General features: G+C 42.0%; 1 protein-coding gene across 4 annotated transcripts in view; it reads left to right on the top strand.

The window, feature by feature from the left end:
- L3MBTL3 (L3MBTL histone methyl-lysine binding protein 3) overlaps nucleotides 1-12,801 on the top strand; it is a 177,932-nt gene extending 165,131 nt beyond the window's left edge. For all 4 annotated transcript variants that reach the window (XM_026649813.2, XM_026649812.2, XM_026649811.2 and 1 more), the window contains 4 exons: nucleotides 397-488; nucleotides 6,111-6,274; nucleotides 6,606-6,668; nucleotides 10,135-12,801. In XM_026649813.2, coding sequence (XP_026505598.1) covers nucleotides 397-488; nucleotides 6,111-6,274; nucleotides 6,606-6,668; nucleotides 10,135-10,278 — 463 coding nt within the window. In that variant the 3' untranslated portion in view covers nucleotides 10,279-12,801. The remainder of the gene's footprint in view (nucleotides 1-396; nucleotides 489-6,110; nucleotides 6,275-6,605; nucleotides 6,669-10,134) is intronic.
- Nucleotides 12,802-14,474: the final 1,673 nt, after the last annotated feature.

The raw sequence follows: 14,474 nt of genomic DNA, 5'->3' as shown, positions 1-14,474 counted from the left end.
GCTTTTTTTTTTTAATTCTTTTATTCTTTCCCTCCTTGCCCCCCCCCCCTCTGGTCATGACCCTTGACCGAGTTTGGCAGAAAACTGTGCAGTTTAGTCTAGTTCAGGCCCTGGCCTGGGCCCTGGCCTGCACTGCTTTGTGCACGGGCAGCTAGCATAACAGATCTCTGTTGGAGGGTTTATTTAAGGGCCTTCAGATTCACAGCTCTGGCTATTAAAAAGGAGGCCCCCCCCTGCTCTATTTCCCCACAAATAGAGCATTTGGTGCCTTTTATGGTTATAGTATAGTGTTATTCGTGTAAGTAACATGGACTGTAATAAAGTTAATAATGGCATTTGTCACATTTAAAAGGTTTAATGTAAGTTAATAAAAACTGAACACCTTGTTTTCCTCAGAGGAGGGCAGCAAGCTAAGGACTCTGCTAAGAAGGAAGAGTGTGAAGAAGAGGAGACAGAAAATGAGCTGTCAACCTTAAATGAAACTAGAGGTAACTTAGCAGTAGTTTTATGTCTGGCACTAAGATCTGCAATATAAAAGCCAAAGTGTGCTACTACTTTGTGATTCAGCTTATAGGCCAAATTCACTGTTGAAATAAGGAGGCACAATTCCATTGACTTCAAGTGAGTTGTGCCCTTTTATACCAGCAGCATATTTGACGCCTGTGTTTTTTGTCATCTTGTGGTCAGAGAAGATTGTGCCTAGCACTTTATCACAGCTGTAAAAATGAGCTCTGAATTGAATACTGGCATACAAAGTCTCATTTTAAGATTATTTTTCTCCGCTGAGTTTGCAAATAGCTGATTGCCCATGCTGAATTGTATAAATTTAAAATATATCTACTCCACCAAAAAACTATACTGAAAGAATATTAAGGATGCAAAGTGAAGCACTTCAGAATCAGGGTTTGCCAAAGTTGCCGAAGCCGGTAGCGCTGGCTCGGGCAGCTTGGCTCTTAAACAGAGCCGAAGTCTGAGAGGGGAGGAGCAGAGCAGCCGCGGGAGAGGAAGTGCCCGGCCGGTATTTTTCCTGGACATGTTCGGCTTTTTGGCAATTCCCCCCAGACGGGGGTTTGATTGCCAAAAAGCCGGACATGTCCGGGAAAAACCAGACGTATGGTAACCCTAGGCTGGAGCACCCATGGGGAAAAAATGGTTGGTGCTAAGTACCCACTGGCAGCTCCCATATCAGTTCCCCCAAGCGCCTCCTGCCTGCCAGCGGGCCCCACAGATCAGCGCCTCCCACTCCCTGTGTCTCCCGCCCACCGGGATCAACTGTTTCACGGCTGGCAGGAGGCTCTGATGGGGAGTGGGGAAGAGCGAGGACGCAATGCGCGCTCAGGGGAGGGGGCGGAACTGAGCAGAAAGAGGTGGGGTGGAAAGAGGCGGGACAGAGGTGGGGCTTTGAGGGAAGGGGTGGAGTGGGGGCGGGGCCTCGGCAGAGCCAGGAGTCAAGCGCCCCCCGGCACTTTGGAAAATCGGTGCCTGTGGAAGACACAAATCTGCAGGACTACAGTCTCGTTCACTCCACACCACAACTTTAGTCACTGTTTGCTGTCTAAACTGCTCGCTCTCAAATATCATGTGGAAAGAGGCAGTTAGTGTGAATTAGCAAGGGTCAGCCTTGTAAAATGAAAGGGTGTCTTTTCAGTCAGCTTAAAGAAATAAAGACCATGTCTGCTCCATCATAAAAAACTGATACTCTTTTAAAAAAAATTGATTTCTGAAATATTTTCATAGTGTGAGATTCTGTGTTGCGCTCTTAAAGGAGCAGTAAAGAACTCGCAGCCTAGGGGTGGAGGAGCCAAGTTGGCATTAAGTAGGGTAACCAGATAGCAAGTGTGAAAAATCAGGATGGGGGTGGGGGGTAATAGGTGCCTATATAAGAAAAAGCTCCAAATATTGGGACTGTCCCTATAAAATCGGGACATCTGGTCACCCTAGCATTAAGCCACTTTTGCACTCCACTGACTGTGGACTAGTCCAGGGCCCATGCATTAATGTAGACAGCCCTATGGATGTATCTAAATTACAGCAGCCCCACAGGGTTCCCCTCTGGGCTGCCATACTGCCCAAAATCTCTACAGTGCTGATGCTGAAACCCTTCTCCTGACATGCATGCCTCCTGCCCCAGGGCTTGCAATTGGAGTCCTGCCATAATGCCTGTGTGGAGGAATCCTCCCACGGCCAGAGCTAGGGATTTTAGAGTGGTGTGAAGGCGCTGGAGCAGTAATGAGAATCTTGTCCATAATGTATTTGCATTAGCAGCACCGTGCTAATTAATGCTTAAATCCCAAATCAAGATCTTATATAAAGGTGGTTTGGTAATTAATTATTGCTAGACTAATTGGCAGAGCACAAGACAGAACCCATAGTACTGATCTTTTTCTGAGTCCTTGGTTATTTTCAACAAAGTGATCCAAAGGAGTTTGATAGGGTCTGAATTTTCTATAGAGGATTCTGCAGAATTAGATTTGTAAAGTGAGGACACTATTACTTAACATCTATATTTAATTACTTAATCTATTCTTCTTCACCTTCTTCTTTTATTTGTATAATGTTGTGGCATGATTTACTAAAAAATGCCCAGATAGGGAGTAGGTATCTGAGTATTATAACGACACTTCATGATGGAGTAACAGGGGTATCTGAGTTTGTGCTGACATAGAAGCTGAAATCTCAACCTATAATAACAAAACTAGAGCCCCATGGAATTGTGCTCCAGAATCTGATATTTCTTTTTATTAACAAAATTATGTTTCGAACCCTCATGGTTGTAGAGAGAACCAGAGTGTAAACTGATCGACTGCCATCTGCCTGCTTCTGCAGAAATCCTGAAACAATAGCTCTGAGAGGTGTTACACCATTCATCTCAACCAGAGCCCAGTGGACTCTGCAATTCTCTGGCTGTGTAATTTGGCATTTTCCCAAGCTGCTGTGGAATTCACCATTTTGCTTTTGCCAGGCACCCAGTGTGTTGTTTACTTTCTCTACTCTGCCATGATGACACCTGCCTACAGCAGCCTCTTTTCTCCAGCTTTCCCCACTAGAGGCAGTTAATTTGATTGCAGCACATGCTCCCTGCACTGTTCCATGGAGCTAGCTACCAGCGGGCTGAGAAACAAGAACTGGAATCCAGCTTGCATCCAGGGAATGGAGGGGACAGAAGTGTAGGCTGTCATCTCTCTCATCCTACTTTTGATGCTTCTTAGTCACTCAGTTGGAGGACTGGTTATCAAATCACCTGGCAAGAGTTTGTGACTGAATCTTCCTTTTCCCCAAATTTGTCAGCTTTGAACAATTCTCTTACAAGGCAAGTTTGTCATAATATTTCTTATCAACTTAAATGGAAAGCTAGTAAAAATATTGCATAAAAGCAGAATGTGTATACTGTGGATACAGGGCTCAAGATAGGTGTCTTATTGACCACTAGATTACAGACAGCTAGAGACACTGGGCATAATTCAGAGGTGAGTCTGCCTAAGGAACACGAGAGGGAATGTATGTTGGAGTCTACACCCTCAAAGTGCATGTTACAGCATTTTAGACTCCCTTAGCTTTAGAGCTTCTCTTCATGGTAAATGGAACCAAAATAATTACATTGGTTGCAATTCACACCTTCAGTTAGGTTGGTTCCAACACTGCGTAGACAAATTCTACCTTACCTAGATTTACACTGACTAGGATGTAATTTACACTTAGTGTCACCTATAAGTGTGGCTCACAGAGTCTGAGTGCAAGGGGAATCCAAGCTAGTTTAGTTTATATGCCAAGGGATTCGGAGAAAAAGGCTCTAGCAATCAGGCCATCTTCAGTCTCTGTTGTGTGTGAGGTACAGCTTAAATTCAAACATTGATAAGAGAGTTTGAATATAAGAGAGATAAAACCGCAGCAAACCTGTTGGCCACTCCCAGTAAAACTCAGCCTGTACAAAACAAACTTTTCACATGCATTATTTTTCCCCTGCCTGTATTCAACTATAAACTTTGCAGGGAAAGGATCTAGTTTTCTAAGGATTTGTAAAGAGCTATAATACATGTGTACACACATACACACAAACACATAAAACACATAAAAAGGTTGCAATGTTAGCCATTCACATGTTAGGCTGTGTCAGAATTAAGCAGATCCCAGCTTCTGGGTTAGGAGAAACAATGCATCGTGGTAGTCACATAGCTGTAGTACATCCAGGGAAATGAAGTCCAGCGGGGGAGTCCAGCCCATAGAGAATAGGAACAGGAAGCACCTGAATTGCAACTCTCATGAGGCACAGTGTCAGCATTTTAAAATCAATAATTAGTTTTCACTTTTCACTTTTTCAACACACAAAAGAAAAAATTCATGGAAAACAGGCATTTTCCCCGAAAAAATTAATTGTGTTGAAAACCCAATTTTCTGTCAGGAACAGTTGATAGAAAATTTTCAGTCAGCTCTACTGCTCAGTATAGAGGAAATGTTCGGAGATTTTGGCAGCAAGCATCTACAAGCTTTACTGAGCTTGTGCAAATGGCAATTTTCAGTCTTACAACTCTGTAAAATGGGGGTGTATTTTCATGAAGACAGCAAAAGGCACCTAACTTTAGCACTCTCCCCCTACCAAATCTCAGGTTCCAGCTCCAAAGCGTGGAGGCACTAGAATGCTGTGAAGAATAGTTGCAGGGGGAGGGGGAATTAGCATTAGCAAAACTACCTCCCCCCCCCCATCCTCTGTTTTAGAAACAGCTGAACTGTTTTTGCTGAAACTGTCTGAAACAGCAGACATTCAGCATGGAAAAAATTCAGCTGGAACAGTTAAAGTTTGACAGTTATAAGCTACTGAAAACAGGCTTTTAATAGGAAGTTTTAGGCAACCTTAACTATCAATGTTGATATCTCTCTCTGGTTCAGAACAGGTGGTGGTACTGGGACCTCAGCTTTGGAATTTTGGAACAAGTCTTAGTTTTGGAGCATGCGCTGATAGAGAATAGTATAAAGACAATGTGAATAATAGAAATATCAGTCAGGAAAGGTGAAAATAGGCTGGAGAGACAATGAACGATTGCACAGTGTAAGGGGGAATAGTATGCAGAGTGGTAAAGAGACAAGTGATTACAAAACAGTGTTTAGAGATGTGGAGTGGAGCTACAGTTCACTGTGCTACCTTCATTCAAAAAATAATTCTAGATTAGTTTAACTCAGCAATTGGGAAGTGTTTGGTGCCTGAGATTTTAGCAAGTTTGTTCCCTCTGTGTTTCCAAGTAGAATGCAGACCTGCTTGAAATGAACACTGGTGTCTTGTGTTCAGTTTGAGAATACCATCATTTGAGGCCTGCTCTCCACTCTCTCCTCCCACCCCCGCCTCAGACACACATTAATAATTGCTATACTTCTCCAGATTGCACAGCACTCAGCTGCTCTGCCTAGCCTAGCCTCAAGCTGGGTTGCCTTTGAGGGAGCCAAGTACTGAACTGTCCTGGTTTGAGTTATGGATGTTTAATGGAAAAAGGAAAATGGACGTGAAAAACAAACTTCCAAATGGAGGAATTAAACACATTTTCCAAATGAAGTATATAACTAAACAGCAGAACTGCAGGGCCATTGCAGATATTTATTTTTCTGTAAAAAAACACTGAGAATAGCTGAAAATATTTTCTTAGACATAAATGCGGTGTGTCATGGAAATAATAGGCCTGATTCACCAGTGCAATTTTATACCAGTGCAGATCTGATTGTAATGAAATTACACCACCATAAAACTGGAGTAACTAAGGCCTGGTCTATACATGCAGATTTTGCACCAGCATAATTATTTCAGTTAGGGGTACAATTTTTTTTAAACCAAAATAGTTATACTGATGCAACCCTAGTGTGGATGCAGTTATATTGATATAAAGGTGTTGTATAGCAGTATGGTTTGTTCCCCCTTCCCGAACAGGAATAGTTATATCAGTACAGAGCATTTTTATGCTATATAAACGTGTCCACCCTTGGGAGATTGCAGCACTTTACACCCGTACAGGTAAAGCAGAACCATTTTTTGTGTGGAAGTACGTGTCAATAATGATGAGGATGTTTTATCGTGACCGATCTTGTTATTCATTGAGGGATTTAATGCTTCTTTGTATCTTTTATAGACATAGAAGAACCCAGCAGCCAGAAGCCTCTTCCTCAGCCAGTTTTCTTGTCTTCCAAGTTCCAAATCCCATGCCTACCCTTGCGCTGGGAACAGCAAAGCAAGCTCCTTCCAAGTGTGGCTGGAATCCCTGCCAGTAAAGTTTCCAAATGGAGTACAGATGAGGTAGGTTTACTTCAGAAGGGTTTCCCTCTAGGATTCAGTATCACAGCCACAGCATTCTGCTTCTCTTAGTACCACCTCCTTCAGTGTAAAGTGCACATTAGTGGGATGCTTCCACTGATTGCGTCTACTCACTGTAGAGCTATCAGAGCCTTAACTTCACTTCATGACAAGTAAATAAAGAGGCAATACTGAAGATAGTTCCTTTATGTACAAATCTATCTCTGACAGGTGAAAAATGTTTTTCTGTCTTTGCTATTTATCTGCATTTGGGCAAGAGTGTTGGGAGAAAGCTAAGGTTTTTAAAAAACTTGTTGGTATGATTTGGTGGCAGGTTTCTGAATTCATACGGAGTTTACCAGGATGTGAAGAACATGGCAAGGTGTTCAAAGATGAGGTGAGCATGATAAATAAAAAGTTTGAAGTGTTACATTTCCGTATTTCCCTGCAATCTGTAATGGGCTTGCATTCTACATTGATAGGGTAAAGATTTTACCTACAGGGTATTTATACACTTAACTTCTGTTACGTTCTGTCACAGATTCCCAGGCAAAAAAGGACCATTGTGATCATCTTGTCTGACCTCTTGTATAGCAGAGACCACAGAACTGCCCCAAAGTGGAAAAACACCCAGTCTTGATTTAAAAATTGCCAGTGATAGAGAATCCACCACAACTCTTGGTGATTGTTCCAACCCTTCCTCAGTCCAGACTTCCATGGTGGTCCATGGGAATTTTGCCTGAGTGCAGACTTCAGGATTTGGAGGTGAACTTTTTTAAAGCACTTAAGAACCATTTTCAAATGTCACTTAAGTGCCTACGTGACATATGGAAATGAGACTTACGTGTTTTTGAAAAAATTGCCCGTGGTCTCCCATAAGAGTTTTGTTAAGAAACAGAACAAGAAACTATGTTGAAAAATAAATTTAACTTCAAATTTAAAAAATAAATATAAATGAATGTATCCAAGTGTGCTTACCTGCACAGTAATACATCTTTGAGGTCAGTGTGAAATAAATATTGGGAAGGTTATATGGTTTTGCATGTCATTGAATGGGCAGTTAAAATATATCAAAGATGAGACTTGGAGCGTGATTTTCAGCAAAGCCTTAACCAGCCTTTTTATCCCTGTAGTTTTGTGGCTGCAAATAACTGTGGTTGCAATTTAAGTCACCTAGACAGAGTTGTGACAGAAACGGAACAGCTCTGTAATAAGCCATGTATATTATATGGGACCTGGTTGTTGGGATGTTTACTGTGTGAAAGTTAGTTTAGTTTGATTGGCAGGGGAGGAAGCAGGAAGCAAAACAATGGCTCAAGGTAAGCCACCTCTTGGTAAACATTTAAGGGTTGTTAAGAGCAGTGCCCAAACTAATAAGGTACTTTTTTGGTTCCAACCATCTCCTCCTTAGCAAACTGGTTTTGAAAAGCAGAACCAAACTCTTGTGAACTGGCAAGAACAAAGGAGCGCTGGCTGGATGAAAAGGGACTTTCAAGCGTAGGTAGTTGTTCAGGGGCACCAGACTGAAATACACATACCTACTAGGGGTGTCTGAAGAAGTTAGGCCTGGCTAGCCTACCGTCAAGGGGATATGTGAAAGAGAGAGAGAGGTTGGTCCATTGGGTAAAAGAGGGGGCACCATCACAGGCTGTGCTTTGTGCAGGTTCTAATCTGGTAGATATGCTCTAAGGTGGGCATGTTTACTGAATCGGGTCCTGCCGATGAGGTGGGGGGTAATGCCGACTTTGTGAATCCCACTGGGGCTTAAACATGATTTCAGGCTGCTCGATGGTGCCAGGACTGAGGCAGTTGTGTGCCTGGCCACGGCGAAAAGTTTAGGTACCTTGGGGACTTTACCAGTGGAAACCTAGGCATCCCCAGGGTGTTTGGGCGCCTGAAGGATTAGATGGCAGCTGAGCAGGGGTTTTGAGGATCTAAATTTGGACTTAAGCACCTACGTTCCCTTTGTTGTTTTAACATTCTTTTTCTCTAAATGCTTTGGTCTGGATCCACAAAAGTACTTGGATGACTAAGTCCCGTTTTGAAGTTCTACTGCAATCCACAAAACTCCTGCTGAGCTGCTGCTGAAGCCTGTAGGCACCTCACTCAGAACCTGTTTTTGCTGTAAAATTTCCCTAGGCACCATTGTGTCTGCCCCTGGGCATGCATGCTACTGCTTCCCTCTAGGGCTAGGCTTCCAGACACCTATCTCCTGCCTAAGCTCCCCAACCCCTAGGATGTTTTGTGTGGAGTTAGGAGGCCTCTGGGCACACCTACTGCATTGGGCCCCACACACAAAGGATTGCCTATCTTCCCCCCAGGTCATGGAGATAGGCATCTAAGTCTGGGCTGCAGGGAGGCACCTGTCTGTCTGAGGGGAAGGGCTTAGGCCACACCCCTGGTATCTGCATCTCTTACTGGCTGCTTTGCCTAGCATGCTGGCTTTATGGATTGAATTCAAAGGCTCCTAACTCAGGCTTTGTGGATCTCAGTGTTGTTCCTGAGTTTTCTAGGCTTCTAGGCATGCAACGCTGAGGATCACAATGCCTGAGTCCCTTTGTAGATCTGGGCCTTTGTTCCTACTGTTAAAAAATACTTTAAGTCATCTGACTGTTCACTATATTCACCACTGGTCACAGACTCCTGGCGGGAAGACCCACAAGTGCCAAACCCAGGTGGACCTGCTGGGTAGACACAGTTTTTGCCCAGCCTAGACAAGTGAGAATTGTGAAATTCTGACACCTTAGGGGGTGCTTGCCGAGAGACCAGAAAGGATCTCTAGTCCTGCAGAGGTGCAGCTGGCACTCTAACCATGACAAGTATGTCAGATGGCGCCACAGTATCTTGATGGCTACGTGACCTAAAATTCACTCCGTTGTTTGCACCACAAACGTAGACAACACGTGCCTCCCCGTACTGGGCGGCACAATCTAAAGGGGAGGACACGTGATGGCCCCATGTGTGTCCTCTGCCCAGCTCCCGCTGCGCCCAGCCCGGGACCGCTGCGCTCTCACTGCCCCACATCATGGGTGTGTGTGTGTGTGTGTGTGTGTGTGTGTGTCCTTCTCCCACTGCACACACACACCCCCCACGGCACATTCAGCTGTTCTCCCTGGCAGCTGGCCCCGGGCGGGGAGCAGGACCGAGTCGCTTCTCATGTGGCGGAAGCTGGCCGCTCTGGGTTGCTGACTCAGTGCAGCGCAGCAGCTGCCTACGAGAGCCTGGCTGGGGAAGCAGCAGTGGTGGTAGGCCACCCCAGGCCCAGCTGCTGGGGATGGACTGTGTGAGCTGGAAACGTGCCGAGGCAGAGTAGGGGAAGAGGGGACTCTGGTCAACTCAGCCCCTATCCCCAGCAGCCTGGCCGGGGGTAGCCTGCCACCAAACGCCCCAGCCAGGCTCTCTCAGGCAGCCCCTGCACTGCACAGAGCAGCGACCTTGAGAGACCAGTCTGTTTTAATGGGGAAGGAAAGAGCAGCTGAAGAAAGGGATCTTAGATTATTTGTCTGGGGTGGGAGTTAAATCAGGGAACCTTTCTGTGGCGGTTTGAGGCAAGGAATAGTTGGAAGGTGGATTCAGATATGTGACTAGGCTGAAATCCAGATTCAGAGGACAGAATATTTTTCCAATAGAAACAAAAAATAGGGTCATTATAACTTTGGATGTAAACCAATGACACATTTGCATATAGGGATTTTGAACCAGAAATCCTCTGAATTTTGAATTCAAGCTTCCACTTATGGCAGTCTGAAATTTTAATTGGCTTACTGGGGATTTCAGTTTAAATTATCTTTAAATATTTAAAGTACCATAGCCTCAGACTTAATAGCTTTCTTTCTGTTTTTCACTCACGTTTTGTTTTAAAGCAAATTGATGGAGAAGCATTTCTACTAATGACCCAAGCAGACATAGTCAAGATAATGAGCATTAAACTGGGACCGGCCCTAAAAATCTTCAATTCCATTCTGATGTTCAAAGCCGCAGAGAAAAACTCACACAATGAACTTTGAGATGAATGGAAATTGTTTAGAAGCCAGTTTTCTCCACTGGAACTCATGTTTTATTCAAAGCACAAAGACTTGCTAGAATTGTCAAGTAAGAACTCTAAGAAAGGAAGAAAAATAAATCAGCACTGGTGGACTATTTATACTCTGAGAGCCAGTACACCTGAACTCTTGTGGAATATGTTTGAGCTTTTAACAAGGTACTGTATAAAAACTGCATCAGCTAGTCTTATTTGCCACATTTATGGCGCTAATTCTCTCATGAACTGTTAGTATTTCTAATTTTATTCAGGTGTCAATAAAACCTTCACTAATTATTTATCCTATATTAAAATAAGGAAAATGTTAATATGATCTAAGAATTCCTGAAGTATATTTCACATATCCATTTTCCTTTTCAGTAGCCTTTACTTCCTATTATCAAAACAAAACTGATTAGCCAAAAATTAGGCTACAAGTAGCCAGTTGAGACTGTTATGGCTAATGTTAATTTTGTACCATAGTTTAAAATGCAATGCTTATGCTACATAAGTAACACTTTGCTACAGTGTATAACTTTACAGTTTATAAAATTGTCAACTTGCTAGGAACAAAAAAATTTGGGGTTGAAATTAGCTTTTTTTATAACTGAATGTTTTTACTTTTGCACGATACAAAAATGTTGAGTTTTTTCCACCAGCATCTTTAGTGTAACTTACCAAACGACCAATAAAGAGATGGCTGCAACTGAAAAATAAAGCTTAACTTCCATAGAATACCTTTGGTCATGCTGCACCATGGCACTCCCGTCTTTCTATATAAGGGAGCCCACTATGTTATACAGCACATGAAGGAACATATATATATTGAGGCAAGAATATAAACAAAAAGGGGAAACATTTTCTAAATCTTTATATGCTAATCTCTAGTAGTTATTGCAATAATGGAAAAGAATGGAATGCTGAGATGGGACCTCAAAGGTTTCACACTCGTGAGCCCCTTGAAAGTCACCATGATTCAAGAAAAATCTTTGCAGGCAGAGGAGTGATTAAAGTGAGGAAGAAAAGGGATATTCAAAAGGAGTGTGACACTCACTAGTTAAGGCACAGATTTCACCAGTTTGTTAGCAGGACTAAGGTGTCCTACAGCAAGCATTTAAGTAAGAGACCCTTCTTGAAGGATTGTTATAAGCATTTGGCAGGTAAGATGTTGCACTCAGTATATAAATCACAATATAGAACAGATGCACTTTAAGATAGAGAAGGCCTACCTACCTGAAAACTAAGGGCTGACCTGGAACATTCCTGGTGAGAATTCTCTTCACAGGAAGAGGGTGATTAGTTGGAGAAGTTTTCCCCGTACAATCTCTTATTCCTGGTCTTTTGTGGCGGGGAGGGGGAAGAGAGAGAATGTTCAGCTTTTTAATGCAGAACAAAAAGAACATTTCTGTCACACACAAGTCTGGGAAAATCTTCCTGTCATTTTTCCTAATTTCTCTTTCTTGGGGTGGAATTCCTTAAAGGTTTTCAAGAGCTCCGTGTGCCACTTGCAGAACAGTTAGGTGACTGGTACCTGCCATAACTCCAAGTAAAACATCTCCTTCCATGGCATTGCATAAATAATATTTTTACATTTTGTTCAAAATTTGTACACTTAAACTGCAATCTTATTGTATCAACAATACAAAATAAAATATGAATTGGAGAAGCTTATGCTCACGTACTTCTCAATACTCACAACTGAACTGTTCTGTATGGCAGTGTGGATGTTGTTAAAATGAAAGCCTTATTCAATACATTACAAATGCTTTTTCCCCTGTTTTCTTTATCTTTAATAAAAGGTTAAAAGAATTTTTAATGGTGTTTGTGCCATGATATTAAGCAGGCTGAGGTCTCTGTATACCCAACCCTCAATATTGAACACTGTTTAATGTTAGACAGTGATTAGGATCTAAAGAGTTAATAAATATGCAGAAGCTGGCATCTTGGCATAGGAGATGTTTGTTTTAAAATTCTTAAATGTTTTGAGCTTGTTGGCTTTCCATGTTTCTCTTAAACTTTTAATGTTTTTGCTTTTAAAAAAACTTACTTGTTTTAAAGATTTTTTGTATCTTTTAACTTCTTTTGGTGGGTGGGAGGGATCTTTTATTTTGATGTTGGGTAATTTTAAAGGTTCAATGAAAAGGTGTTTCAGAAAAAGCAAAAGTGGTAAAATGAAAGTGTTGAAGGTTAAATTGCTAAAGCAAACTTTTACTTAACAACTTAGATAACCCTCTTGTTAACAAAATGCCAGCTTGATTCAGGGCTGCTACTGCATTAACTGTGAATTAAATCTCAGAGCACCAGAACCCAAACTTTTTGTAATTGCTCTGTTTTTGAAAAATTTTCCCCTTGCTTTTGCAGTGTTTTTTCCGGATTTCGATGTCAATATAAAAAATATTGCTGTTCTGTGCATATGAGACGGCATAGTCCAACTCTTGGAGGTTAGATGGCCATGGTGTCCCCACAAATGGTGGTGGTAAAAGAATTGGACAGGATCTGTCCAACTAAAATGCATCAGTGTTGCAAATGGCTCATGAATGCAAAAGTGGTTCCAAAAGAACATCATTTTGTTGCTTCTTTTTAAAGGAGGCAACATACCTGGGTAAGAATGCCATCAGGCCTAATGTTTTTCTCCAAGTGAGCAAGTTTAACCACTAGTGCATAACATTTTCATGGTTTGTGTAAATTTACAGCTTTAACTGTGTAAGCGGCAAAAGATGGGAGAAGTTTTTTCTATCTTGACCCATCCTAGACGTACAGCCAAAGAAGTGATAGGAGTCTGGTTTGTTCTTAAAACTACTGCTGTTATATGTTTGTAAGACGTTTGTTTTGTAAGATGTTTGTTTTGTTTTAGCAACAAATGAAGAGAGTTGTAAGTTCTTAAATTGTGTTAACATCTGAATGGTTTAATTGTAATTTTTGTAATATTTGATCTGTAATTCCCAATTCTGGGATAAGCAATTTGCAAATCTTAACCTATAACCAAGTACATTTTCTTCTAAATGCTTAAACGAAAATAAGGTTTTTCTGAGTCATCTGTTTTTCCAGCATCCTTATTGATCTTATCATAGCATCTAGGAACCCAAGTCATGGACCAGGACCCTAAACACAGAACAAAAAGATAGATTGCAAACTCTTGGGAGCAAGGACTAAGTCTGATGAGACAATAGCTGGATACAGACACACACATGGAGAGTACAAGGAAACACTGGACAGTACCGCTCAGCATGATAGGCAGTGCTCTCAGCACACGAGAAGCCTCACCGTTGTCATAGTTTGTAGGCTTCATGCCACAGGATAGTTTTAAGGTGAGATTGGGAGGAGGAGATAATTTTGCAGGTCTTTAGGGGGCGCTTCTGCCAAGCATGAGGGGCAGCAGGGGAGAAAGCACAAAAGTTACATTTTTAAATCTGCACAAATGAGTGTTGAAGGCTAGCATCATGAGGACCACAAACTCCAAATTTCGCTATGATAGCTTTAATATGGTAGAGTCCTTTAAATTCTGCAAAGAGTAGCCAATTTCCATCTGTCTGTGGGATTGGAGGCCCTGAAATCCCAGGGATGCAAGGGCTCTAGGAGATAAGTGGGCTATGGAGGGGGAGGAGGAGCATCAGCCTTGACTTGTAAATGCCTCAGCAGATGGGCACCCTATGAGTCACTGCAGTATTTGCAGGGGTGAGAGAAAGAAAAACAAATATAGTCAGACAAGTCTCTCCTCTCATTGCAACTGCTATGTAGTTTTACAGGCATACAGGAATGTCCCAAACAACTCGTTCTCACTGGCTTGAGATCTCATCCTGGCAGATTTTTATTTAGTAAGTTCAAGTAACTAGTAAAAAAGGTGAACAATGTGATATGAATGAGTGAATTTCTTCAGTCTTTACCAAATTGTGTCGTGTCATAGTTCTAGTATTTGCAAATTAAAAATTGGACACATCATTTTTATGATGCAAAATACTAATCACAGCACATTTTCAATTACCATCAAATTGTAATGGTAAAGATTTAACTCCTATTAGAGTAACTCCCACCAAAACATGAATTCAAATAACAACTCAGACAACACAATGTTTACTGAATTAAATCAAAGTATGCTTCTTACCTCTGACTTGGTCAAAACTTGTTCCAAAAGCAATAAAAAGCTTCGAAAAATAAATTGCCCACATGTACATCTACTTATAA

The sequence above is a fragment of the Terrapene carolina genome, unplaced genomic scaffold, assembly GCF_002925995.2.
Source record: "Terrapene carolina triunguis isolate 2854851 unplaced genomic scaffold, T_m_triunguis-2.0 Scaffold85, whole genome shotgun sequence".
NCBI classification, from domain to species: Eukaryota; Metazoa; Chordata; order Testudines; family Emydidae; genus Terrapene; species Terrapene triunguis.
This window is presented reverse-complemented; position numbering and strand designations above follow the sequence as displayed.